Raw genomic sequence first — 25,586 nt, 5'->3', positions numbered from 1 at the left:
TTTGGAGTTGATCCTGCTGAAATGTATCGTGAAAGCCCTTTCAGTTCATCGCCTAAATCACTCGTATCAATATTGCGCATGTCATCATGTGTCCACACTGTCTCTAGTGCCCTGCATTGCTGGTGTAGGTCTTCTTCAGGTATAGTGAGGAGTTTTGGAATATCATACAACATCCCAAATAGACTGCTGTGTTCCTTGAGCTTCATGAAACATTCTTCAGCTGACTGTATTGCACAATCTAGCACCTGGTTAAAAAATTCAACTTTGAATTGTTGTTTGGGGTCTCTTATGGGCTTATCCTGTGCCTCGTAATCAAAATATCTTCTTCGGTGACTCTTGTATTCTTGAATGGGTGGGAAAACCGCTTCAGTGTGAAGTTCCTCTGCCAACTTCTGTGCACTCTTCAGAAAGTTTTGAAATCCCTCATCTGACTGGTAAAACTGTAGGTATGACTTTGCTTTGTCCAGTTGTTCCATTGCTCCAGATATATCCAGGTCAACACCTTGGAGTCTCTTGCTTACAACATTTATTTCAAACAGTATGTCGTGCCACAACACTAAGCCACACAGAAATTTGAAGTGATGTATGTTTCTGGTGATTCCATTTCCCTCTGCCACTGTTCTCCCATGAACAGTTCCTGTCATAGCATTATCCTCCATAATGGCAACTATGGCATCATCTATCTTCCCAGTTTGGTGTTTGATAGGCTTTTTTACCTCCACTCGACTTTCCCATCGTGTGGCACTCAGTGGTTTCAGTGTCAGAGAGGCTGTCCCCAGCTGTTGCTTCAAAACTTGCCATCAATGAGTTGATACAGAGAGAAACACATAGATGCTTTGAATTACATTTAAAAATTCAGCAGCCTCACTAGAAGCTGACGCTGCATCGCTGACCACCAAGTTCAATGAATGCGAACTGCATGGAACAAAAAAAGCTCGAGGGTTTAACTCTCGGATCCGTGTCTGCCCTCCTCTGTTCTTTCCTCTCTTGGCACCATTATCGTAGCCCTGACCTCTCCTGTCAGCTATCGCAATTCCCGTCTCTTCCAGCTTTTTAAGAAGCGCATTTGTCATACCAGCTCCTGTAATATCATCAATGTCAATAAATTCTAGAAAATGCTCTGACAGTCACCATTGCAGGGACATTGTCACTAGGTTCTGTTGTTGTTACAAAATGCACCATTAAAGTCATTTGTTCCGTATGGCTGATGTCAGGTTTGCAGTCCAGAATAACAGAGGACTATCTTGCTGACTTCAGATCTGCCACAATCTTCTGTTTGACTTTTGTTGCCAGTAACTGTATGATCTCATTTTGAATTGTTTTTCCAAGGTAGTGGTGTGCGTACATTTCTTGGGTGGTGACTCTTAGATGCTCCTGGAGTACAGCATCAACTCCACAATTTTAAGGAAGTTTCCATTGTTTGGCACATACAGCTGATCTGAAGTGCCACACAGGGCTAGGTTTTGGGTAGCAAGCATTCTCACAACGGCAATGAGCCTTTTCAGAACATTTTGCCAATAAAGAGACTCTGATGCAATCTTCTCTTGATGCTGATCATCTATGGCTGAAGAAATCTGATGCGGTTCAACAAGGACAAGTGCAGAGTCCTGCACTTAGGATAGAAGAATCCCATGCACCGCTACAGACTAGGGACCGAATGGCTCGGCAGCAGTTCTGCAGAAAAGGACCTAGGGGTTACAGTGGACGAGAAGCTGGATATGAGTCAACAGTGTGCCCTTGTTGCCAAGAAGGCCAATGGCGTTTTGGGATGTATATGTAGGGGCATTGCCAGCAGATCAGGGGACGTGATCCTTCCCCTCTATTCGACATTGGTGAGGCCTCATCTGGAGTACTGTGTCTAGTTTTGGGTCCCACACTACAAGAAGGATGTGGAAAAATTGGAAAGAGTCCAGCGGAGGGCAACAAAAATGATTAGGGGACTGGAACACATGACTTGTGAGGAGAGGCTGAGGGAACTGGGGATGTTTAGTCCTCAGAAGAGAAGAATGAGGGGGGATTTGATAGCTGCTTTCAACTACCTGAAAGGGGGTTCCAAAGAGGATGGATCTAGACTGTTCTCAGTGGTAGCAGATGACAGAACGAGGAGTAATGGTCTCAAGTTGCAGTGGGGGAGGTTTAGGTTGGATATTATGAAAAACTTTTTTCACTAGGAAAAAGTGGTGAAACACTGGAATGCGTTACCTAGGGAGGTGGTGGAATCTCCTTCCTTAGAAGTTTTTAAGGTCAGGCTTGACAAAGCCCTGGCTGGAATGATTTAGTCAGGGATTGGTCCTGTTTTGAGCAGGGCGTTGGACTAGATGACCTCCTGAGGTCCCTTCCAACCCTGATATTCTATGATTCTATGGTGGCCTTTAACCTTAGTCTCCTCTCAAGCTCTTTCCACAATGGAATGCTCTCTGGTGATTTGCTGCCTTTTCATGGCATGCCAGATTTCTAGCCAGATTTGTCCAGTCCTTTGTTCCTGTAGAACCCAATGTGGCTGGAACATTAGACTGGAAGAGTTTGCAACCAAAACAGTATGTAGCATTCTGGGTTTTTCAGTACATAAGCAGCCGCCTCTCCACTTTGTCACCATTGGGGGTTTCACACCAGTAATGTGTTGGATGGAAACTTCTATTTTCATTGTCATTGGGGAACATGAAGTTTTTCACTTGCTGTGGCCCATGCAGTACAAGGAAGTCCCTCAGGCTACTGCTCAAGTGGGTCCACAGTCCTGGATCATCTAGACTTAAGGAACTAAACTCAGCAGCAGCTGTTTCTTGCGCCTCCACCACACTCTTCTCTGATCTACACTTTTCTTCAGGAATGTGCATGGCTACATCCATTTGAGATGGAGATACGGATGCTGCAGTAGCTGCCAGGTCACCCACACTCTGACTAACTGGAAGATCAGGCAGCTCCTCACCACTCACATCCTCACTGGGGCCGGAAGGCTCACCATGAACATTTGTGTCTATGTATCTCAGGAGAGCTCCTTTCTGGTTAGATAGAAAAGCTTCCTTTGCTTTCTTTCTTTTTCTGAATGCTGCCCCAGAGGGGCGTTTTCTTCTTGCACTCATGGCTGCTGTTCTGGGCCAGCTATAGTGGCTCCCAGCACTCAGTTGAAGGGGACAAATAAGCAGGCTGGTAGCAGGGCCTGAGTGAGGGAAGATATCAGCGTCTTAAGGGCCTAACTGGCTCCTACTACTTCAGTTGACTGTCTGTTCTCCTCAAGTGGGTTCAGGGAAGCAGCAGGACACAGGAAGCTCCCTGAGAAGCTGGTGTTAATCAGGCTCCTGGGGGGGGGGGCTCGAGAGGTACATAAGAGGCTTCTCCTCTTCTCTCTCCCTGCAGCTCCTGCTGCTTTCTGTGATTCCCTCTCCCCTTTTCTCCTGCCTGCCTGTTCTGTCTCATGTGCCCTCCTCCCTCCAGCCCAGCACTCCCCCATCTCTGTGCATCCGGAGCAGAGAGAGTCCAGATGCACCAGCAGCAGACACAATTGTCTACACGCTGGGTCCTAGTGGCGCCCTCGCAGTCTGGCACCTGAGGCAGCTGCCTCAGTTCGCCTCATGCTAAGGCCAGCCCTGTGTAAGTGACAACACGAGGTGCAAGGCAGGAAAGAAACATGATCAGAGAAGCCTATTTCTGAATATGCTTACACCAGTGTAAACTCTTTAGATTTCCTCCTGATTCACACCAGTGCAAATGAGATCAAGCCAGGATCCTCCTGAGTTCTAGACCAGACGCTGCCACTGATTTGCTGTAAATCCTTGGGCAAGTTGCCTGGGCCCAAATTTTCAGAAGGATTCACTAAGGACTCGATCCAATGTCTGCTGGAGTCAATGGGTGTCTTTCTCTGCCTATGTCTCCAGTGAGTAATGGATCAGCCCCTCCTTCTGGGCACTTCTACTTGAGACACTGAGGTCCTGGTGTTTCCAAAAATGCAGAGTGCCCACAACTCTAACAGAAGTCATTGAGGTCTGCGAGAGATCAGGCTTCCTGGGATCCATGATCTAAGGGTCCAAAATTAGAACATTTAAGGCCCTAATCTCTCTGTCTCTTCACTGTAACCCCCTGCCCACTCAGCTTGTGCCCTAGATATAACCTGCCCCAGCCCATGCAATTAACACTAAACGTAGTCACACAATGTTTGGTTATCATTAACTTATAATGATTGGGCACCTACTGTGTATCCAAATTTGTATCTCTTGTTTATCTTGCAAATCATACTATGGGCCAAAGAAAAAGAAAAAATGTTTGCAACAGCTGCAAAGAGGGTGATTTATGTGAAGTTTATATAATTTAAAAATAATGGTTCTGACTTATGACTCAGCTTTTACTTAACTCCTTCAAAAGGATCATATAAACCAAAACACAGCAGACACCCATGAGGAATGGTCCTAGAGCTAGGGCAATCCAGAGCAAGCCTTGCACAACCCACTGGGGAAATTTAAAAACAGTGCTGAATTTAGAACGTAGAGAATTTTGCTGCACTTCTCTCTGAAAGTTGGCAGCTTGTCTTGTCGTCATCGATGCTTTTACTTATAAGGACTTAGCTGGTGTCACGTTAGGGGAAAAAGCTCTTCTGTTTGCTTCTCCATCTGTAAACCTGGAAGATATTTTCCTTTAGATTTTGGGGTTTTGTCAGGCAAGCATTTATTTGTATCCCTGTATTTCCAGTCTGGAGTTGTAGCTCTGATTGGTTTACCTGCCATGGCTCTGGCAATAATAATGCCTAGCACTTATGTAGCTCGTCTCATCAGCATATTGCAAAATGCTTTACAAAGGTCAGTATCTTCATCCCCATTTTACAGATGGGGAAACTGAGGCACAGGGTGACCATGACAGCTCTCCTTTGTCCTATGGATATCTGTACTTCTCCTGGTTCATGTCACCTTCTTTGCCACAGCAAACACTGAAATCTGCATGGCAGCTTGGGTTGACAATAAGATTTATCAGGGGGACAGCTGTGTGAGTACTCGATCTAGGCTAAGATCAATTGCTATAAATCATTCCTGGTTCTGAGGGTCGTTTTGTTTGTGTTTAAATTTGTATGACTGTGCGCTCTTGAGTGTGATCAAAAACAATTCTTGAACACAAAACCAACCAAGGGATTTAAATGTAAAAGATTTAATAAATGTTGGGTTATAGCTGAGATTTCAAAGGCCCAAAAGTCTGTGAATTCAAGGGTTAGGCTAACAGCCTGAGCTTGGCGACACTTCAAAGTACATTCCAAAGGCAGAGCAAGATGGAATGGCTGGAGATTGAAGTTACTCCGATTCAGACTGGAAATAAGGTGCAAATTTTTAACTGACAATAATTAAGCAGTGGAACAGCTCACACAAGGGCATGGGAAAGTCTCCATCACTTGGAGTCATTAAATCCAGCTCTAGCTCAAACAGAAATTATGAATTTGATACAGGAATCGCTGAGTAAAAATTCTCTGGTGTTTGTTATGTGAGAGGTCACTGGGGGGGAGTATCTTTGAATTTCCTGACATCTGTGCGTTTAGAGCCACATCCATAGCATGGCACTAGTGTGGTTAATAGTTGTCTGATGTTTATTCTTTTTGTGGTTAAGACACGTGAGTGAAGTTAATGGGCTCCTTGCTGGGTGCCTCTGGGACCAGGTGCCGTTCAGGCAGACTCTGTCAGTCCTCTGGCTGGTGGCTTAGTGCGAGAGAGTAGGGGAGCACCAGGGACTGCAAAGGGGAGATTCGCAGAAGGTGGGTGCCTTGCACTGTTGGGAAATCCAGCTGTGAAGGGCCACACCTGGCTCTGGTGGAGAGGAGACTGACCAGCTCCTTTGGGCTCATTCCACACTAACGAGGCGCACCTGTAAGGCTTGCGCTGTGAGGAGGGGGCACTTAGAAAGGAAGAACCTACCACAGAAGGGGGTGGAGAACAGGGTGAAGACTGCTCCACCTCAGAGATGGCTGACAACAGACTGGTCAGCCAGGCCCCATCGCTCCTGAAGCTGCATGGCCCAGTGGGAAAGCGGGGTGCCCAAGAGGAGGGGCTGGAGATGGACCGTGGACCCTAATTGAAGACAGTAGGCCAGCTGATCAACGAAGCCCCAAGGGCTGGCCCCAGACAGATGGCTTAAGAGATGAGGCACCTTTGCCATTCTTTTCTTTTCCTCTGACCCCCTCTCACAAGGAGAGCGAGGGAAAGAGACCTTTCTTGTCTTTGGTTAGAGAACCCTGTGTGTGCTACAACCTGGGAGGTCATTATAAACAACTTGAATAGGGAACCGTGGGACTCAGAGGTGCCCCAGGCCCTGCTGTGTGTCTCACATGGGGCACCCACAGTCCCCCATCACCTTAGCCAGTGTTGGTCATTAGTCCTAGGGCCGGAGAGGTAGTTTCCTGAGGGTCAGGCTGTCAGCTCTTGCACGGGGCCATCTTGCTCCATTCAAGCGGTCTATCACCAAACCAAACCTCGTTCTTCCCCATTATACTGCTGGTGCCCCGGGCATGTTCTCTATGGTCATAAACACTGGCCCTTCCATTCCACTACACTAGCAAATACCTCAGTCGGCCGGGGAGACTTCCACGCACATCGCTCGGCCTCTGGGGATGGCAGCTCGGGTGTTTGCACCTGTCCTGGGCAGTCACAGCTGCGAACTTTGCTCTGTGCTGCGGGCCTCAGATCCCTCCCTCGAGGATGCTTTTGAGACCTGTAGGAGTCTGACACCAAGCTCTGGGGCACGCTTTCCAGCAGCAACGTCCCAGACTGCTGCCTGCAGTTACACCCTTCCCCCGTCTTTGTCTCCCGCTCAGGGGGGGTGAGTTAAAGGTTAGATTGCTGCAGAGTCACTTGCTTTGCTGGTCTCTGTCTGTCTGGTGCTAGGTATGGAACCACATCCTTTTGTTGTGAAGACAGGAACCACATCAGAGTTAAGGTTGCAACCAACATCGGCATTGCCACCCTGGGTCAGTGCAGGCCGGCAGGGACAGGAAGTGATTTTTCAACCACGACACGGAAGTCAGCGTATCAGATGAGCTCATTCAGTCGGTTTCTCTCGGGTTATTCTACTTTCACAGTCATTAAAATAGGCACAACACAAAGCAGGACCCAATCCTGAGACATGCACAGTGCCCTCGGTTTCTATTGACTCAGCACTTTCACAGAGTCATAGAAGATCAGGGTTGGAAGAGACCTCAGGAGGTCATCTAGTCCAACGCCCTGCTCATGCAGGACCAACCCCAACTAAATCATCCCAGCCAGGGCTTTGTCAAGCCAGGCCATAAACACCTCTAAGGTTTCCACCACTTCCCTAGGTAGCCCATTCCAGTGCTTCACCACCCTCCTAGTGAAATAGTTTTGCCTAATATCCAACCTAGAACTCCCCCACTGCAACTTGAGACCATTACTCCTTGTTCTGTCATCTGCCATCACTGAGAACAGCCTAGCTCCATCCTTTTTGGAACCCCCCTTCCGGTATTTGAAGGCTACTATCAAATCCCCCCTCACTCTTCTCTTCTGCAGACTAAATAACCCCAGTTCCCTCAGCCTCTCCTCATTAATCATGTGCCCCAGCCCCCTAATCATTTTCATTGCCCTTCGCTGGACTCTCTCCAACTTTTCCACATCCCTTCTGTAGTGGGGGGACCAAAACAGGATGCAATATTTCAGGTGTGGCTTCACCAGTGCCGAATAGAGGGGAATAATCACTTCCCTCAATCTGCTGGCAATGCTCCTACTAATGCAGCCCAGTATGCCATTAGCCTCCTTGGCAACAAGGGCACACTGCTGACTCACATCCAGCTTCTCGTCCACTGTAATCCCCAGGTCCTTTTCTGCAGAACTGCTGCTTAGCCAGTCGGTCGCCAGCCTGTAGCAGTGCATGGGATTCTTCCTTCCTAAATGCAGGACTCTGTACTTGTTCTTGTTGAACCTCATCAGATTTCTTTTGGCCCAATCCTCCAATTTGTCTAGGTCACTCTGGTCCCTATCCCTACCCTCCAGCGTATCTACCTCTCCCCACAGCTTAGTGTCATCTGCGAACTTGCTGAGGGTGCAATTCATTAATAAATATGTTGAACAAAACCGGCCTCAGGACCGACCCCTGGGGCACTTTACTTGATACCGGCTGCCAGCTAGACATCGAGTCGTTGATCACTCCCCGTTGAGTCCGACAATCTAGCCAGTTTTCTATCCACCTTATAATCCATTCATCCAATCCATACTTTAACTTGCTGTCAAGAATACTGTGGGAGACCATATCAAAAGCTTTGCTAAAGTCAAGATATATCACATCCACCCTCTTTCCCCATATCCACAGAGTCAGTTATTTCATCATAGAAGGGAATCAGGTTGGTCAGCATGACTTGCCCTTGGTGAATCCATGTTAACTGTTCCTGATCACCTTCCTCTCCTCCAAGTACTTCAAAATGGATTCCTTTGATACTTTGCAGGATTGGGCCCAGCCTGCCGCATTAGGACCATCTGAACTAGCCATTAACATGAAAATAACAATGAGAATCTCCTCCCATTCAGTCACCGACAAAGCCTATCCCTTTCTCTGAAACCCAGTAGAGAGGGTCTGCTTTGCAGCTGGCCCAGAAGGCTAACCAGTCTGGGGTTGGGAACAAGGACCCTGCATGAATGACAGGCACCTTTCCGCCCTCCCTGCTCCTTTAGGCCAGGGAGCTGTTAGCAGCAGTGACCTGGGTGAGAGATGTCTGCGCACTAGTATATCAGTTGTTTGACACCTCAAATGCTACTTAAGCAACATTGGCAATTCGGAGTACTGGAACCCAAAGCTGTACCGTTCGTCCAAATGCCAGATCCGGGAAATGCAAGTACAATTTGTGCTTCCTTCTCCTGACTCCCGGGTAATATTATTCCTGCCCTCGATAAGCCTGGCCCCGGTTTAGCCGTTTAAAACAGATGAGTCATGCTACTGTCTCCTCCTTACTGTATCAATCCTGAGCTGATGTCGTCATGCCTGGAAAATTGTGACTGCTTTTAAATGGGATTGTGTAAAGGGTGCGATTCCGCAGTGGCATAGGGCACGCAGACTTGGAGCAAAGGAAATGGATATTGTGTTTGAATTATGGTCACAAACGTGGGAAGCAAAGTATTTGACCAGCTGACTGCCTTAAACTTAACAGCATGCTGTCAAATTTTGTATGTTTAATGTTCCATTTGCTGACCAGTGTAAAGATTATTTTTTTAATTAGAAGAACAGTTGTGATACAGGAAGTTCTTAGTTAATGAAAATGTAGTGGCGGAAGTAAAATATATCCTAAAATGCATAATTTGCTTTGGATTGCTTTGGGAAAAGCTAGAGAAGTCTGGCTAGGACTGTGAAGCACCAAAGAACTCAGAGAAAGTGAAGAAGCTAAAATCAAAAAGGTAAAATGGTCATTTATGGAGATAGGGAAAAATTCCAGTTTAATGAAAAGGAGGCAGTATTTGAAACATATGGGCTCATACATCATCCTCTTCCAGATGTTACAGAAGACAATGGCAAGAAAAGATCTTCCCCCCATCCCCTTGAAATTGGTAGGATAGGTGATGTCTGCAATGTTTTTAAAGACATCTAATTTCCACAGGACCTGTGTGAAAGGACTTAAGTGCTTTGAAAACTTTATATATCGAAAGCAAACTTTCCAGGTGAAAAATATAAGTACATATACTTTTAGGTATGTCTGGGTGCATATACATGTATGTGTTAGCTATTATTTCAGGTCATTATAATACATTTTAAAATATCTAGAGTTTTAAAAGAACTAAATCTTAATAGCTAAGTCTCCATTATTGGCTATTTTGTTATTCCATTTAAATGTATCGATTACTGCACTGAGAGGTGATAGCATCTCCTCTCTCTCTCTAGCATTATTTTACATTACATACATGAGAAAAAGCCTGCTTCATAATTGATTGACAAATCGTATGGTCAGTTAGTAAGTTTCCATTGTTTACCTTCTCAGAGGTAAATAATATTGAAGTGTAGAACTACATTAACCAATGTCAGGGTACAGATGTGGGGACACACATGAAAGACCCCCAAGCTTATTTCTACCAGCTTAGGTTAAAACTTCTACAAGGCACAGATTCTTTGGCCTTGGAGGGTACGCTGCCACCACCAAGTGATTTAACAAAGAATCAGGGAAAGGACCACTTGGAGTTTCTGTTCCCCCAAAATATCTCACCAAGCCCTTATACCCCCTTTCCTGGGGAGGCTTGAGAATAATATCGAAACCAATTGGTTACAAAGTGATCACAGACCCAAACCCCTGGGTCTTAGGACAATAGAGAAATCAGTCAGGTTCTTAAAAGAAGGATTTTATTTTAAAAAAAGGTAAAAATCACCTCTGTAAAATCAGGATGGAAAATAACTTTACAGGGTAACAAAAGATTCAAAAACACAGCAGAACTTCCTCTAAGCTTAGTTTCAAAGTTACAAAAAACAGGAATAAACCTCCCTCCAGCAAAGGAAAAATTCACAAGCAGAACAAAAGATAATCTAACATGCCTTGCCTGGCTTTTACTTACAATTTTTGTAATATGAGAAACATTTAGGATGGTTTATAGGAGAAGGAGTTTTCTGACCGGATGCTTCTCTGCTTCCCAAGAGAACACACAAAAAAGCTCCCCCCCCCCCCCCAAGATTTGAAAGTATCTTCTTTCCCATTGGTCCTTTTGGTCAGGTGCCAAACAAGTTATTTGAGCTTCTTAACCCCTTACAGGTAAGGAGGAATTCTAGGCTACCCTTAGCTGTATGGTTATGACAACCAGTCAGTTCACATATGCAGATAAATGCATCATGATGGCATGCATCATTTCAGCAAAGCTTACTGAACTCTGATGAGCCCCTGGGTTACATATGCTGTCTATCTGCTTCCTGACTGGATCAGGAGTAAATAATAGCATCTTTGGGACTGCTCTCTTCACCTCCCATTTAGAAAGTTAATCTAAAAGGAAAAGCTGCTGCACTTCTGAGACTCATGGCCTTAGTCCAGATTTTCAGAGATTCTGAATATGTGCAGCAATGCATGGAGCACCAGATTCCGCCACACTGCCGATCTAGAGCATTGCTTTTCGGTAGGGCTAGCCCCAGAGGAAAGCATTACCCCGCTTGAGTAACATTACCAGAGTTAGATCCCATGGGGAGTTTTTGTTTTGGTGAAAGTAACGACTGATTGTCCCTCCAGGAAAAAATATGGACCAAGGCAAAATTTGGTCCATATCGTCTTCTCTGCTCGGTCAGTGCTGATGTTCACCTTAGCAGAAGTACATTTCTAGTAATGCTCAGAATGCTCAGTACTTCCCCACAGCTGCACTGTGGGGCTAGGACTCAGAATGTGAGATCATGCTGCCCTTCTGCTTGCTTCTTATACATCGGCTGTTACACGTTTGAAGAATATCTTGCATTCTAATAGCAATAGTGGTGCGACCTCAGTTTTCACTTTGCCTTTTTTTTTTAATTATAGGTCCCACTTCAGCAAAAAACGTGAGAATTTAAAAACTGAGATTTCTCTAAAATGTCGTACAGACAGGAATTGGAGAAATACCGCGATCTGGATGAGGATAAGATCCTTAGTGCATTGACAGAAGAAGAGCTCAGGACACTGGAGAATGAACTGGAGGAGCTAGATCCTGATGTAAGTAGATTTTAAATGACCTCTAGATGGTAAATTCTGAGTAACTGTGGCACAAACCTTTATATCTTTTGGGGTGGATCTATCAGTATTTACTTCTTTAATCTGCTAAACTCTCTTTCCATCTACTGCAACTGTAGTTTATGTGATCTGAATTCATGACATTGTGTGTTCTTTATATTTCATTTAAAGAGTTATGTGAGAAATGTAATACCTAAGCAATGTCGTTGCTCCTCTGAAAAATACAGGGCCATTCATGCTGTTACACAAGGTCTTACTCCAGTTTCTCGGTGCTCCTGTGAATACAATAGCAGGTGAAGCCAAGCAAAATCTGGAACTGGAGCAGAGGTCTGCTAAAGTGCAGTGTTCCTCTTTTCTGCTGTGATTGGTAAAGTGCCAGCTTAGACAGAGGGCCAGAATCTTCTACCTTTAGTGACATTGAGTAGTTTCTTATTATGCTAGTAGTGGGATCACTCAGAGCCTTTATTCTGAATAAGGATGGCAGAATTGGGCCGTACGTTTGCATCCTGTTTAAAAACCCTCCCAGCCCTGTCCCTGTCTGTAGAACTCACACCCACAAGATCCAGATCCCAAAGAACCTGCAGTAAGTGTGCTATCCCACTGACTTAGGTGATAATTCATTGTTCTTCCTGCAACACTGTCTAGAACAGCAACTGCTGCAGAATGGAAACAGGTCACTGCCCCTGAGCCTGGGCAGAGAGTTCAGAACATCCGTGTCCCTGGGCAGAAGCACTCCTGCTGATCCCAGCTCCTCGGAGCCTGTTTAAAAATACCTTCGCTCCAAGGAAATGGTGAATATTCCACCTACTCTGCATCAAGCTTTCTTGGAGATGGCACAACGGACTTGGACCCTGATCCTGCAAACATGTACACACATGAGTAGCCCCATTAAGTTCACGGGAATTGCGCAGGTGTGTAAAATAAAGCAACTCGCATGCATAAGCGTTTGCAGGGTCCAGGTCTTAGTGAGGACTCAGTAGTTTGCCTAGTTTTAGGAAAATATTTGCCTGCTGAGCACATGCTGTTCAGTGTTTCGAAGGCATAACTCTGGGCTGTCGAGCCTGTAGGGAGGCAGGGCTGGATTCCATATTTGTTTATAGTCCATGAGTTGGGGTATAAGTTGAGGACCTCGTAATCTCCTTGATCCATAGTGGATCCCCCACTGCTGTCAAGGGGAGGTTACACACTCAACACAGGGAGAATGTGCCCTCCAGGCAGGTCTACACTCTTGTGTTTATTGTTTATTCAGTCCCTTATGGTCACATTCAGAATCATGCTGAGAGAATTAGGCTCCCTTTAAGCGCTGCTACTGTTGCTCTTTATCCTTCTGCATAGCCTGCCGTCCTTTCTCTGCCCCCTCTCTCTCTGCATCTCCTCCTTTCTTTCCCCTGGGAATGATTTTCCAACCAGTTCTGCACCCACCTTATAGTAGCTCCACCTAGATTGCATTTCCCTAGTTTGTTTATGAGAAAGTCATGCAAGATGGTATCAAAAGTTTTACTAAAGTCAAGATCTGCCACGTCTACTGTTTCCCCCCATCCTGTTATCCTGTCACAGAAAGCTACCAGGTTGGTTTGATATGATTTGTTCTTGACAAATCCATGCTGACTGTTACTTATCACCTTATTATCTTCTAGATGTTTGCAAATTAATTGCTTAATTATTTGCTCCATTATCTTTCTGGGTACAGAAGTTTTGCTGACTGGTCTGTAATTCCCTGGGTTGTCCTTATTTCCCTTTTTATAGATGGGCACTATACTTTCCCTTTTCCAGTCTTCTGGAATCTCTCCCGTCTTCCATGACTTTTCAACGATAATTGCTAATGGCTCAGATATCTCCTCAGTCAGCTCCTTGAGTATTCTAGGATGCATTTCATCAGGCCTTGGTGATTTGAAGACATCTAACTTGTCTAAGTAATTTTTGACTTGTTCTTTCCCTATTTTAGACTCTGATCCTACCTCATTTTCACTGGCATTCACTATGTTAGACATCCAATCGCCACCAACCTTCTTGGTGAAAACCAAAACAAAGAAAGCATTAAGCACCTCTGCCATTTCCACATTTTCTGTTATTGTCTTTCCCACCTCATTGAGTATCTGGCCTACTCTGTCCTTGGTCTTCCTCTTGCTTCTAATGTATTTGTAGAATGTTTTCTTGTTTCCTTTTATGTCCCTAGCTAGTTGGATCTCATTTTGTGCCTTGGCTTTTCTAATTTTGTCCCTGCATACTTGTGTTATTTGTTTATATTCATCCTTTGTAATTTGACCGAGTTTCCACTTTTTGTAGGACTCTTTTTTGAGTTTTAGATCATTGAAGATCTCCTGGTTAAGCCAGGGTGGTCTCTTGCCATATTTCCTATCTTTCCTACGCAGTGGGATAGTTTGCTCTTGTGCATTTTGGTCCATTACAAGATGAAAATGGTAGAATAATCAATAATAATGCAGAAATATTCAATACGTATTTCTGTTCTGTATTTCTGGGGAAGAAGCAGGTGAAGTCATATCATATGATAGCACTCTCTTCATTCCTCTAGTATCTTAGGAGGATGTTAAACAACAACTGCTAAAGTTAGACATTTTTAAATCAGCAGGTCTAGATAACTCAGATCCAAGAATTTTAAAAGAGCTGGCTGAGGAGCTTACTGGACTGTTAACGCTGATTTTCAGTAAGTTTTGGAGCATTGAGAAAGTTCCAGAAGACTGAAAGAAAGCTGATGCTGTGCCAATATTTAAAAATGGTAAATGGGACGAGCTGGGTAATTATAGGCCTGTCAGTGTGACATCAATTCCAGGATAGAAAATGGAGTAGCTGATACAGGACTTGATTAATAAAGAATCAAAGTGAGGGTAATATGATTAATGCCAATCAACATGGGATTATGGAAAATAGATCCTGTCAAACTAACTTGTTACCTTTTTTGATCAGATTACACTTTGGTTGACAAAGGTAACGGTGCTGATGCAATATACTTAAACTTCTGTAAGGCATTTGTCTTGGTACCAGATGATATTTTGATTAAAAAACTAGAAAGAGATACATTTAACATGGCACACATTAAATGGATTAAAAGCTGATTAACTGATTGGTCTCAAAATGTCATTGTGAACAGAAAATCATCATTGAACTGGTGAGTTTCTATTGGGGTCCAACAGGGGTCTGTTCTTGGCCCTTTGCTATTTAACATTTTTATGAATGACCTGGAAGAAAACATAAAATCATCATAAAGTTTTCATATAACCCCAAAACTGGAGAGTGGTAAATAATGAAGAGGGCTGGTCACCACTATAGAGTGATCTTGATTGCTTGGCAAGCTGCGCACAAACTAACAATATGTGCTTTAACATGGCTAAATGTCACTGTATACCTCTAGGAACAAAGAATGCAGGCCGTACTTACAGGCTGGGGGAGACTGTCCTTTAGAGCAGTGATTCTGAAAAAGATTTTGGGGTTGTGGTGATGGATAAACAGGTGAACATGAGCTGCCAGTGTGATGTTGTGGCCAAAAGGGCTAGTGAGATCCTGAGATGCATAAACAGGGTACTGTCAAGTGGGAGAAGAGAGGTTGTTTTATCTCAATTTGGCATTGGTGCAACCACTGCTGGAATGCTGTGTCCAGTTCTGGTGCCTACCATTCAAGAGGGATGTTGATAAATTGGGGAGGGTTCAGAGAAGAGCCACGAAAATTATTCAAAAACCTGCTTTATAGGGTGTGTCTACACTGCAAACAAACTGTCAGGGTGCTGAGTCACAGAGCCAGAGTCAATTGACTTGAGCTGAGGCTGCAGAAAATACCAGTGCATATGTTCCCACTTGTGCTGGAGCCTGGCTCTGAGGCCCTCCCCCCTCCCTGGGTTTCAGAACCTGGGCTCCAGCACGAGTGGGAATGTCTGCCTTGCTGTTTTTAGCCCCACAGCCTGAACCCCACAAGCCTGTGTCATTTGACCTGGTTCTGAGTTTCAGTGCAATACGGTTTTCTTTGCAGTATGGACATACCCATAGTGATAGATTCACAGAGTTCAGTCTATTTAGCTTGACAAAGAGAAGGCCAAGAGGTGACTTGATTACAGTCTATAAGTACCTACATGGGGAATAAATATTTAATAATGGGCTCTTCAATCTAGCAGGCCAAGGTATATCACCATCCAAGGTTGGAAGTGGAAGCCAGACACATTCAGGAGGGAAATGAGGCCCACATTTTAACAATGAGTGCTCTCAACCACTGGAACAATTTACCAAGGACCATGGTGGAATCTCCATCACCAACCATTTTTAAAGCAGGATAGGGTGTTTTTCTATCAGATTTGCTCAAGGAATTATTTGGGGGCAGTTCCCTGGCCTGTGTTACACAGGAGGTCAGGCTAGATGATCACAATGGTCTTTTCTAGCCTTTGCATCTATTAGTCTCCTGTTGGAGCTTCTCCACTTCCTAGACATAATTAAATACTCATTGGGCCAGAGAGAAAGAGACTCTAGAAGCTAGTGGCTGTGGTACTGACATCCCATGTGCGTGCCCTCACCACCGGCTATTGGCTGCTCTGGGGTAGAGGGTGTCTCTCTTGTGCTTTTTGCAAAACATTTCAAAAAGGTCTTGTTTTCATTCTGCATTGGAACGGAAACACACATCGAAACCTTGACAGTTTTCACTAGCCAGACTTGTTTTCTGGGGAGCCTTGCTGACCACCCCAGCACTTGCATGTCAGAGCTGCCACTAGAATCTAGAGAAGTCCCACATGTGCAAAATGACGGGGTGGTTGGGTGCAAGGGAGTTAAATGAAGCCATCTAGCTGGAACAGTATTTTATACCCGCACTAAAACCTGTACAGAGCCAGCTGGCAGGCAAACAGATTGTTCCAATACTAGGGTGGGTGATGCCAAGGACAGTGGGATGAGGACTCTCCCTGTTATGCACATTTAATATTTGAGGGGAAAGCAGTGGGTTGTGCAGATTATTCTGGGGATTAAAAGTGCCATTGACATGATATGGACAAAGAAGAATCAGACATTCAGTGATCTTCCTGGGTTATACTTATTGCTTCCCCTAACGAGGCTGATCAAGAGAGCGTCCTGGGAAAGCTAATGATCAAAGAAAACATCAGTCAAAGACACAGTATGGAGCAGCTAAGGTAACGTATATGGGTCTTTAGCAAAGCTTTTGATATGGTCTCCCAAGTATTCTTGCCAGCAAGTTAAAGAAGTATGGGCTGGAAGAATTGACGATAAGGTGGATAGAAAGCTGGTTAGATCATCAGGGTCAATGGGTAGTGATCAATGGCTCCATGTCTAGTTGGCAGCCGGTATCACCTGGAGTGCCCCAAGGGTCAGTCCTAGGGCCGGTTTTGTTCAATATCTTCATAAATGATCTGGAGGATGGCGTGGATTGCACCCTCAGCAAGTTTGCAGATGACACTAAACTGGGAGGAGAGGTAGATATGCTGGAGGGTAGGGATAGGATCCAGAGGGACCTAGACAAATTGGAGGATTGGGCCAAAGAAATCTGATGAGGTTCAACAAGGACAAGTGCAGAGTCCTGCACTTAGGACGGAAGAACCCAATGCACCGCTACAGACCAGGGACTGAATGGCTCGGCAGCAGTTCTGCAGAAAAGGACCTAGGGGTGACAGTGGACGAGAAGCTGGATATGAGTCAACAATGTGCCCTTGTTGCCAAGAAGGCCAATGGCATTTTGGGATGTATAAGTAGGGGCATTGCCAGCAGATCGAGGGACGTGATCATTCCCCTCTATTCGACACTGATGAGGCCTCATCTGGAGTACTGTGTTCAGTTTTGGGCCCCACACTATAAGAAGGATGTGGAAAAATTGGAAAACGTCCAGCGGAGGTCAACAAAAATGATTAGGGGTCTGGAGCACATGGTTTATGAGGAGAGGCTGAGGGGACTGGGATTGTTTAGTCTACGGAAGGGAAGAATGAGGGGGGATTTGATAGCTGCTTTCAACTACCTGAAAGGGGGTTCCAAAGAGGATGGATCTAGACTGTTCTTAGTGGTAGCAGATGACAGAGCAAGGAGTAATGGTCTCAGGTTGCAGTGGGGGAGGTTTAGGTTGGATATTAGGAAAACCTTTTTCATTAGGAGGGTGGTGAAGCACTGGAATGCGTTACCTAGGGAGGTGGTGGAATCTCCTTCCTTAGATATTTTTAAGGTCAGGCTTGACAAAGCCCTGGCTGGGATGATTTAGTTGGGGATTGGTCCTGCTTTGAGCAGGGGGTTGGACTAGATGACCTCCTGAGGTCCCTTCCAACCCTGATATTCTATGATTCTATGATGGGTCGTGGCCTCTCAAGGTATCAGGTCGAGAAAGCCAAGGGCAGAGCTGTTCCAAAGCATGCCAATTAGCGTGTTGCAGTTCAGCAAGGTTCTCTGCATAGTCAGCTAGTGGTGACTGAATCTGATGCTTATAATAATCTGCCTGGTTTGTAGGTTTTTGTATTTTGAATCAATTAGCAACTAATTATTTCATTTATTAGGCAGACATTGGGAAAAGCAATCTCTTGCTCCCAGTTCATGAGACTTTGTAATATGTAAATTTTGGCCCTGTTCCAACAAAGCACTCAAGTGTGTGTTTCATTTCAAGCAGGCAGTAATCCTGTTGACTTCAGTGGGATTATCCTATGCTTAAATGTAAGCATGTGCTTAAGTGTGTTGCTATGTCAGGCCATTGCTGCCTACCCACTGTGGCTACAATGACTGCATACTATGTAGTTACTATTAAAAAGGCATGAGGTCTATAACATTTTTATTCTGCAGTAAGATAATAGAGAAAATATTTCTAAAATGACCTTCCCCACAAAGCCTTGCAGGTAACTGGGCTCTCTTAAAGCTGTGCAAAGCACTGGGGAGGGGAAAATGTGTGTGAAATCTCATTCTATGTTTGTCATGTCATTTCCTCTCAGGGGATTTTACAGTCCTGATGCTCTTTTTCTCTTGCTCCATGTAATTCACGGACATGGCTGTTTTCACGCGGGAAATGTGTCAAACCCCAAATTTGCACATTTTCTGGGCCAAGCCGACTTGGCTCAAAAATAGGGCTCTGACAGATGCAACCCCCCAGCCTGCATGGGCTCCAGATCTCCGTGCTGTCACCCGTAACTCCCTCCGAGTAGCAGGTTCCTTCTCGCATGGGCCCGCTCTCTTCACTCCTCAGGCTGACGCACGAGGATAGGGAGGGTCAAATCTTGCTTGCTTGCCTGGCAGGAGTCAAGTGAGAGCAGGATTTGGCCCTTGATGGATAAATAGATCAAGGTAGTAAACTGGGAGTAGAGGTCCGGTAAAGACCATTATAACCTAAAGGGACGGGGGGGAGAGAACTTCTGGTCTACACTCGGTGGCAATAGCAAGTCCAAGTTCAGCGACTGGGTGCTCTGGCAGAGAACTAAGAGGATAAATCTACATAAATTGTGTTGGAACAATATGAATTTGGAGTTCAACAGTGAATTCATTTTCCCATTTGCAAGACAAGTTGGCTGAAGTGCACAAAGAAAACAATACAGTAAAAGAGAGAGGAAAGATGATAGTCATTTGTTTGAATCTGAATAGCTAATCTTGGTGTCCTGCTCTTTGAATCCAGAATGATCTGCTGCCTGTGGGACTCAGACAGAGAGACCAGACCAAAAAGACACCGACTGGCCCATTCAAAAGGGATGAGCTTCTGGACCACCTAGAAAAGCAGGCGAAAGATATGAAAGATCGAGAAGACCTGGTCCCTTTCACAGGAGAAAAGAGAGGTATGGCTGCATGTGGCTTTGGTTGTAACACGTATTGTAGTGCAGAGGATCCCCGGGGCAAACAGAGATTTTAGGGTGAGGGCCGCTGTGCGGCGTGACTCAGTCCAGAGGAGTAAGAGCATGACTCACATACACGACAGAAACGGCTGTGTCTGAGATCTGGATGTTGAGTGCAGCAGCCTCCAAGCTGCTGGTGCTGATCCCACCGGTGTGGCAGCTGTCTTCAACACCAGCTGGCGGCAGAGGCAGATGCCAGACTGGCACCCGGAGCCAGATTTGGTCATGTAGACCAAACCAAGGCTCTTGGAAGCAGTCATAGAATCCTAGAATATCAGGGTTGGAAGGGACCTCATGAGGTCATCTAGTCCCACCCCCTGCTCAAAGCAGGACCAATCCCCAACTAAATCATCCCAGCCAGGGCTTTGTCAAGCCTGACCTTAAAAACCTCAGAGGAAGGAGATTCCACCACCTCCCTAGGTAACGTATTCCAGCGCTTCACCACCCTCCTAGTGAAAAAGGTTTTCCTAATATCCAACCTAACAGTCGTGTGTGGGTGAGAGATTGCAGCACACACAGGAAAACTACAGCTCCACCCTCCCTGACTCCTGTGTGAGAGCATTGCTCACTCCTTCCTTGTCCTCCCTCAGCTCGCGTGACTGCTCTTTGCTCCTCCTACGCCGACTGCTTCCTTGGTGGGTCCTCTTCCCTCCTCCCACTACCTGTGGGACTTGCGCAGTTCTGGGGCCTCATCCCTAAAGTGCCCTGTCCCTGGCTGGTCGTCGACCCCACTTGTATATTTTCAATCAGTCTCTGTGCTGATGTGCTGCTGACTCGGAGATGTTCCTCTCCACTCTTGACCCTGGCTGACCAGTCCACAGGCCAGGCTCTCGCTCTGTCATCTCCCCTGAACGTCTAGTCAGTAGCTTAAGCATAATGTGGCTAAAACGGCATTCCTTATTTTTCCTATTGAGCCTTCTGTTTCCCCCGTCCAATGCCAATGCCCCCAATTTCCCCATCCCTGAGCCCCTTGATGTGGGGATCAGCTTTTCCTTCCTCCACCTCTAGACTGTCCAAGTCCTGCCAGATCTTCCTCCATCACATATGAAGGGTCTCAAAGCTCTTCCCTCTTCCTGTCAGCATCCTGAATGTTGCTTGGGCTTGGCTCCAGCCAACCACCCGTTGGAGCTAGGCACAGAGAGAGCTGAGGGATGGCGTCTTTACACGTGTTGGAAGGAGACCTGGAGCTGGCTGTCATCTGCGTATTGCTGGCACATAAGCCTGTGTTGGCTCATCAGCTGTCTCAATGACTTTGGGAACAGGATTGAGCCTTGCAGGACTCCATAGGCGAGGGCCTTGCTGGTGGAGAAACAAATGCCCATAATGATTCATTCTGAGAGGATGGGATATGGGTTTAGAAGTCTAACTGGAGGTACCCATTTAGGAGAATGTTGTCCTCTGTCTGTTGGCCTCTAGGGTGATGTCATGTAGAATAACGTTCCCAGTTCCAGGTGCCATGTCTCCAGAGAGATCCTGACAAATTGGAGGGAGTTCAGTAAAACAACAGACTGGTTCTGGGTCTATGGGAATGTATTGGGGAGGGAAGAGTAAATGAGCTACATACGTACATCTTGGTTAAGGGAGCACGAAAGGGGATCATGATAACCACCTGCAAATACATGAAGGGTGTAAGCACAAGGCTGCAGCAACACGCTCTGGTGCAACCGAGAGGTTATAACTAGGATCAGTGGGCTAGAATCATAAAATCATAGAATATCAGGGTTGGAAGGGACCTCAGTAGGTCATCTAGTCCAACCCCCTCCTCAGAGCAGGACCAACCCCAACTAAATCATCCCAGCCAGGGCTTTGTCAAGCCTGACCTTAAAAACTTCTAAGGAAGGAGATTCCACCACCTCCCTAAGTAACGCATTCCAGTGTTTCACCACCCTCCTAGTGAAAAAGTTTTTCCTAATATCCAACCTAAATCTCCCCCACTGCAACCTGAGACCATTACTCCTCGTTCTGTCATCTGCTACCACTGAGAACAGTCTAGATCCATCCTCTTTGGAACCCCCTTTCAGGTAGTTGAAAGCAGCTATCAAATCCCCCCTCATTCTTCTCTTCTGCAGACTAAACAATCCCAGTTCCCTCAGCCTCTCCTCATAAGTCATGTGTTCCAGTCCCCTAATAATTTTTGTTGACCTCCACTGGACTCTTTCCAATTTTTCCACATCCTTCTTGTATTGTGGGGCCCAAAACTGGACACAGTACTCCAGATGAGGCCTCACCAATGTCAAATAGAGGGGAACGATCACGTCCCTTGATCTGCTGGCAGTGCCCCTACTTATACATCCCAAAATGCCATTGGCCTTCCTGGCAACAAGGGCACACTGTTGACTCATATCCAGCTTCTCATCCACTGTAACCCCTAGGTCCTTTTCTGCAGAACTGCTGCCGAGCCATTCGGTCTCTAGTCTGTAGCGGTGCATGGGATTCTTGCGTCCTAAGTGCAGGACTCTGCACTTGTCCTTGTTGAACCTCATCAGATTTCTTTTGGCCCAATCCTCCAATTTGTCTAGGTCCCTCTGGATCCTATCCCTACCCTCCAGCGTATCTACCACTCCTCCCAGTTCAGTGTCATCTGCAAACTTGCTGAGGGTCCAGTCCACGCCATCCTCCAGATTATTAATGAAGATATTGAACAAAATCGTTTCCAGGACCGATCCTTGGGGCACTCCGCTTGATACCGGCTGCCAACTAGACATGGAGCCATTGATCACTACCCGTTGACCCTGATGATCTAGACAGCTTTCTATCCACCTTATCGTCCATTCATCCAGCCCATACTTCTTTAACTTGCTGGCAAGAATACTGTGGGAGACCGTGTCAAAAGCTTTGCTAAAGTCAAGGATCAACACGTCCACCGCTTTCCCCTCATCCACAGAGCCAGTTATCTCGTCATAGAAGGCAATTAGATTAGTCAGGCAGGACTTGCCCTTGGTGAATCCACGCTGACTGTTTCTGATCACTTTCCTCTTCTCTAAGTGCTTCAGAATTGATTCCTTGAGGACCTGCTCCATGATTTTTCCAGGGACTGAGGTGAGGCTGACTGGCCTGTAGTTTCCAGGATCCTCCTTCTTCCCTTTTTTAAAGATGGGCGCTACATTAGCCTTTTTCCAGTCATCTGGGACCTCCCCCGATTGCCATGAGTTTTCAAAGATAATGGCCAATGGCTCTGCAATCACATCCGCCAACTCCTTTAGCACTCTCGGGTGCAATGCATCTGGCCCCATGGACTTGTGCTCGTCCAGCTTTTCTAAATAGTCCCGAACCACTTCTTTCTCCACAGAGGACTGGTCACCTTCTCCCCATGCTGTGCTGCCCAGTGCAGCAGTCTGGGAGCTGACCTGGTTTGTGAAGACAGAGGCAAAAAAAGCATTGAGTATATTAGCTTTTTCCACATCCTCTGTCACTAGGTTGCCTCCCTCATTCAGTAAGGGGCCCACACTTTCCTTGACTTTCTTCTTGTTGCTACCATACCTGAAGAAACCCTTCTTGTTACTCTTAACATCTCTTGCTAGCTGCAACTCCAGGTGTGATTTGGCCTTCCTGATTTCACTCCTGCAAGCCCGAGCAATATTTTTATACTCATCCCTGGTCATTTGTCCAATCTGCCACTTCTTGTATGCTTCTTTTTTGTATTTAAGAGCAGCAAGGATTTGACTGTTAAGCCAAGCTGGTCGCCTGCCATATTTACTATTCTTTCTATACATTGGGATGGTTTGTCCCTGTAACCTCAATAAGGATTCTTTAAAATACAGCCAGCTGTCCTGGACTTCTTTCCCCATCATGTTATTCTCCCAGGGGATCTTGCCCATCAGTTCCCTGAGGGAGTCAAAGTCTGCTTTTCTGAAGTCCAGGGTCTGTATTCTGCTGCTCTCCTTTCTTCCTTGTGTTAGGATCCTGAACTCGACCATTTCATGGTCACTGCCTCCCAGGTTCCCATCCACTTTTGCTTCCCCTACTAATTCTTCCCGGTTTGTGAGCAGCAGGTCAAGAAGAGCTCTGCCCCTAGTTGGTTCCTCCAGCACTTGCACCAGGAAATTGTCCCTTACATTTTCCAAAACCTTCCTGGATTGCCTGTCACGGCTGTATTGCTCTCCCAGCAGATATCAGGGTGATTGAAGTCTCCCATGAGAACCAAGGCCTGCGATCTAGTAACTTCTGCAAGTTGCCGGAAGAAAGCCTCGTCCACCTCATCCCCCTGGTCCGGTGGTCTATAGCAGACTCCCACCACGACATCACCCCTGTTGCTCACACTTCTAAACTTAATCCAGAGACTCTCAGGTTTTTCTGCAGTTTCATACCGGAGCTCTGAGCAGTCATACTGCTCCCTTACATACAGTGCTACTCCCCCACCTTTTCTGCCCTGCCTGTCCTTCCTGAACAGCTTATATCCATCCATGACAGTACTCCAGTCATGTGAGTTATCCCACCAAGTCTCTGTTATTCCAATCACATCATAATTCCTTGACATCACCAGGACTTCCAGTTCTCCCTGCTTGTTTCCCAGGCTTCGTGCATTTGTATATAGGCACTTGAGGTAACCTGCTGATCGCCCCTCTTTCTCAGTATGAGGCAGGAGCCCTCCCCTCTCACGAGCTCCTGCTCATTCTTCCTCCCGGTATCCTACTTCCCCACTTACCTCAGGGCTTTGGTCTCCTTCCCCCGGTGAACCTAGTTTAAAGCCCTCCTCACTAGGTTAGCCAGCCTGCTTGCGAAGATGCTCTTCCCTCTCTTCATTAGGTGGAGCCCGTCTCTGCCTAGCACTCCTCCTTCTTGGAACACCATCCCCTTGTCAAAGAATCCAAAGCCTTCTCTCCGACACCACCTGCGTAGCCATTCGTTGACTTCCACGATTTGACGATCCCTACCCCGGCCTTTTCCTTCCACAGGGAGGATGGACGAGAAGACCACTTGCGCCTCAAACTCCTTTATCCTTCTTCCCAGAGCCACGTAGTCCGCAGTGATCCGCTCAAGGTCATTCTTGGCAGTATCATTGGTGCCGACGTGGAGAAGCAGGAAGGGGTAGTGATCCGAGTGATGAGTCTCAGCAGTCTCTCCGTCACATCATCAATCCTAGCTCCTGGCAAGCAGCAGACTTCTCGGTTTTCCCGGTCAGGGTGGCAGATAGATGACTCAGTCCCCCGGAGGAGAGAGTCCCCGACCACCACCACCCATCTCCTTCTCTTGGGAGCGGTGGTCGTGGAACCCCCAACCCTAGGACAGTGCATCTCATGCCTTCCAACCAGCGGAGTCTCCTTCTTTTCCCTTCCCTCAGATGTATCATCTGGTCCACTCTCCGCATTAGTACCTGTGGAGAGAACATGAAAATGGTTACTTACCTGTATCTGCCCTGCTGGTACCTGGATGCTCCCCTTTTTTCTTCTGGAGGTCACATGATGCCAAATTTCTTCACCGTCCTTCTGTCCCCAATGTGCAGCCTGCTCTGAATCTTCAGAACCTTGTGCCCGTAGAAACCTATCCTGACATCCGTCCAGGAGATCTTCAGTTTCTCTTATGCAACTCAGGGTCGATACCTGTTGCTCCAGACCTTGAACCTTCTCTTCCAGTATGGAGACCAGCTTGCACTTTGTACAGACAAAGTCGCATCTGTCCTGTGGAAGAAAGACAAACATGGCACATCCAGTGCAGGTCACAACAGCTGAACACCCCCCATCCATATTACCTTCCTTCTACGAGCTTCCCCAGGAGTTGTAGTAACTACTCAGAGAATCTGGCAAGATGTAAGCCTCAGTGGGCTCTCCCCAGGCAAACTCCTTTTGTTAGCTGCTCTGCTGTTTGCTGCCGAGCTGGTTCGCAACTGACTGGCTTTTTATGCAGTCAGGCCCACTTAAGGCTCACCTGGAACAAAGCACACCCAGTTCCTGCCCTTTTCAAACAACCAATCAAGCACACAGTCACACTGTCCTCACAGCAAACACTCAGATACTCACCAACACAGCCTCCTTAATGCAGCCCTTAGCGTACCTCCTCTCAGGCAGTTCCCAGGCAAACTCCTTTTGTTAGCTGCTCTGCTGTTTGCTGCTCAGCTGGTTCGCAACTAATAAACTAAGAGGGAATATCATGATAAATGTCTCCACAATGGGATTTATTCACCTGCGGAATAAGCCCCCAAAGGACAAGTCGGAAGA

The 25,586-nt window shown here is 46.3% G+C and overlaps 1 protein-coding gene across 3 annotated transcripts in view; it reads left to right on the top strand.

The window, feature by feature from the left end:
- The window catches only part of TMOD1 (tropomodulin 1), a 73,659-nt gene that overhangs the window by 6,041 nt on the left and 42,032 nt on the right, over positions 1–25,586 (top strand). For all 3 annotated transcript variants that reach the window (XM_048849744.2, XM_075128931.1, XM_075128930.1), the window contains exons 2-3: positions 11,444–11,614; positions 19,218–19,374. In XM_048849744.2, the coding sequence (XP_048705701.1) occupies positions 11,495–11,614; positions 19,218–19,374 (277 nt within the window). In that variant the 5' untranslated portion in view covers positions 11,444–11,494. The remainder of the gene's footprint in view (positions 1–11,443; positions 11,615–19,217; positions 19,375–25,586) is intronic.

The sequence above is a fragment of the Caretta caretta genome, chromosome 5 (genome assembly GCF_965140235.1).
Source record: "Caretta caretta isolate rCarCar2 chromosome 5, rCarCar1.hap1, whole genome shotgun sequence".
Classification (NCBI taxonomy): Eukaryota; Metazoa; Chordata; order Testudines; family Cheloniidae; genus Caretta; species Caretta caretta.
Note: the sequence above shows the minus strand (reverse complement) of the source record. Positions and strands in the feature narration are given on the sequence as shown.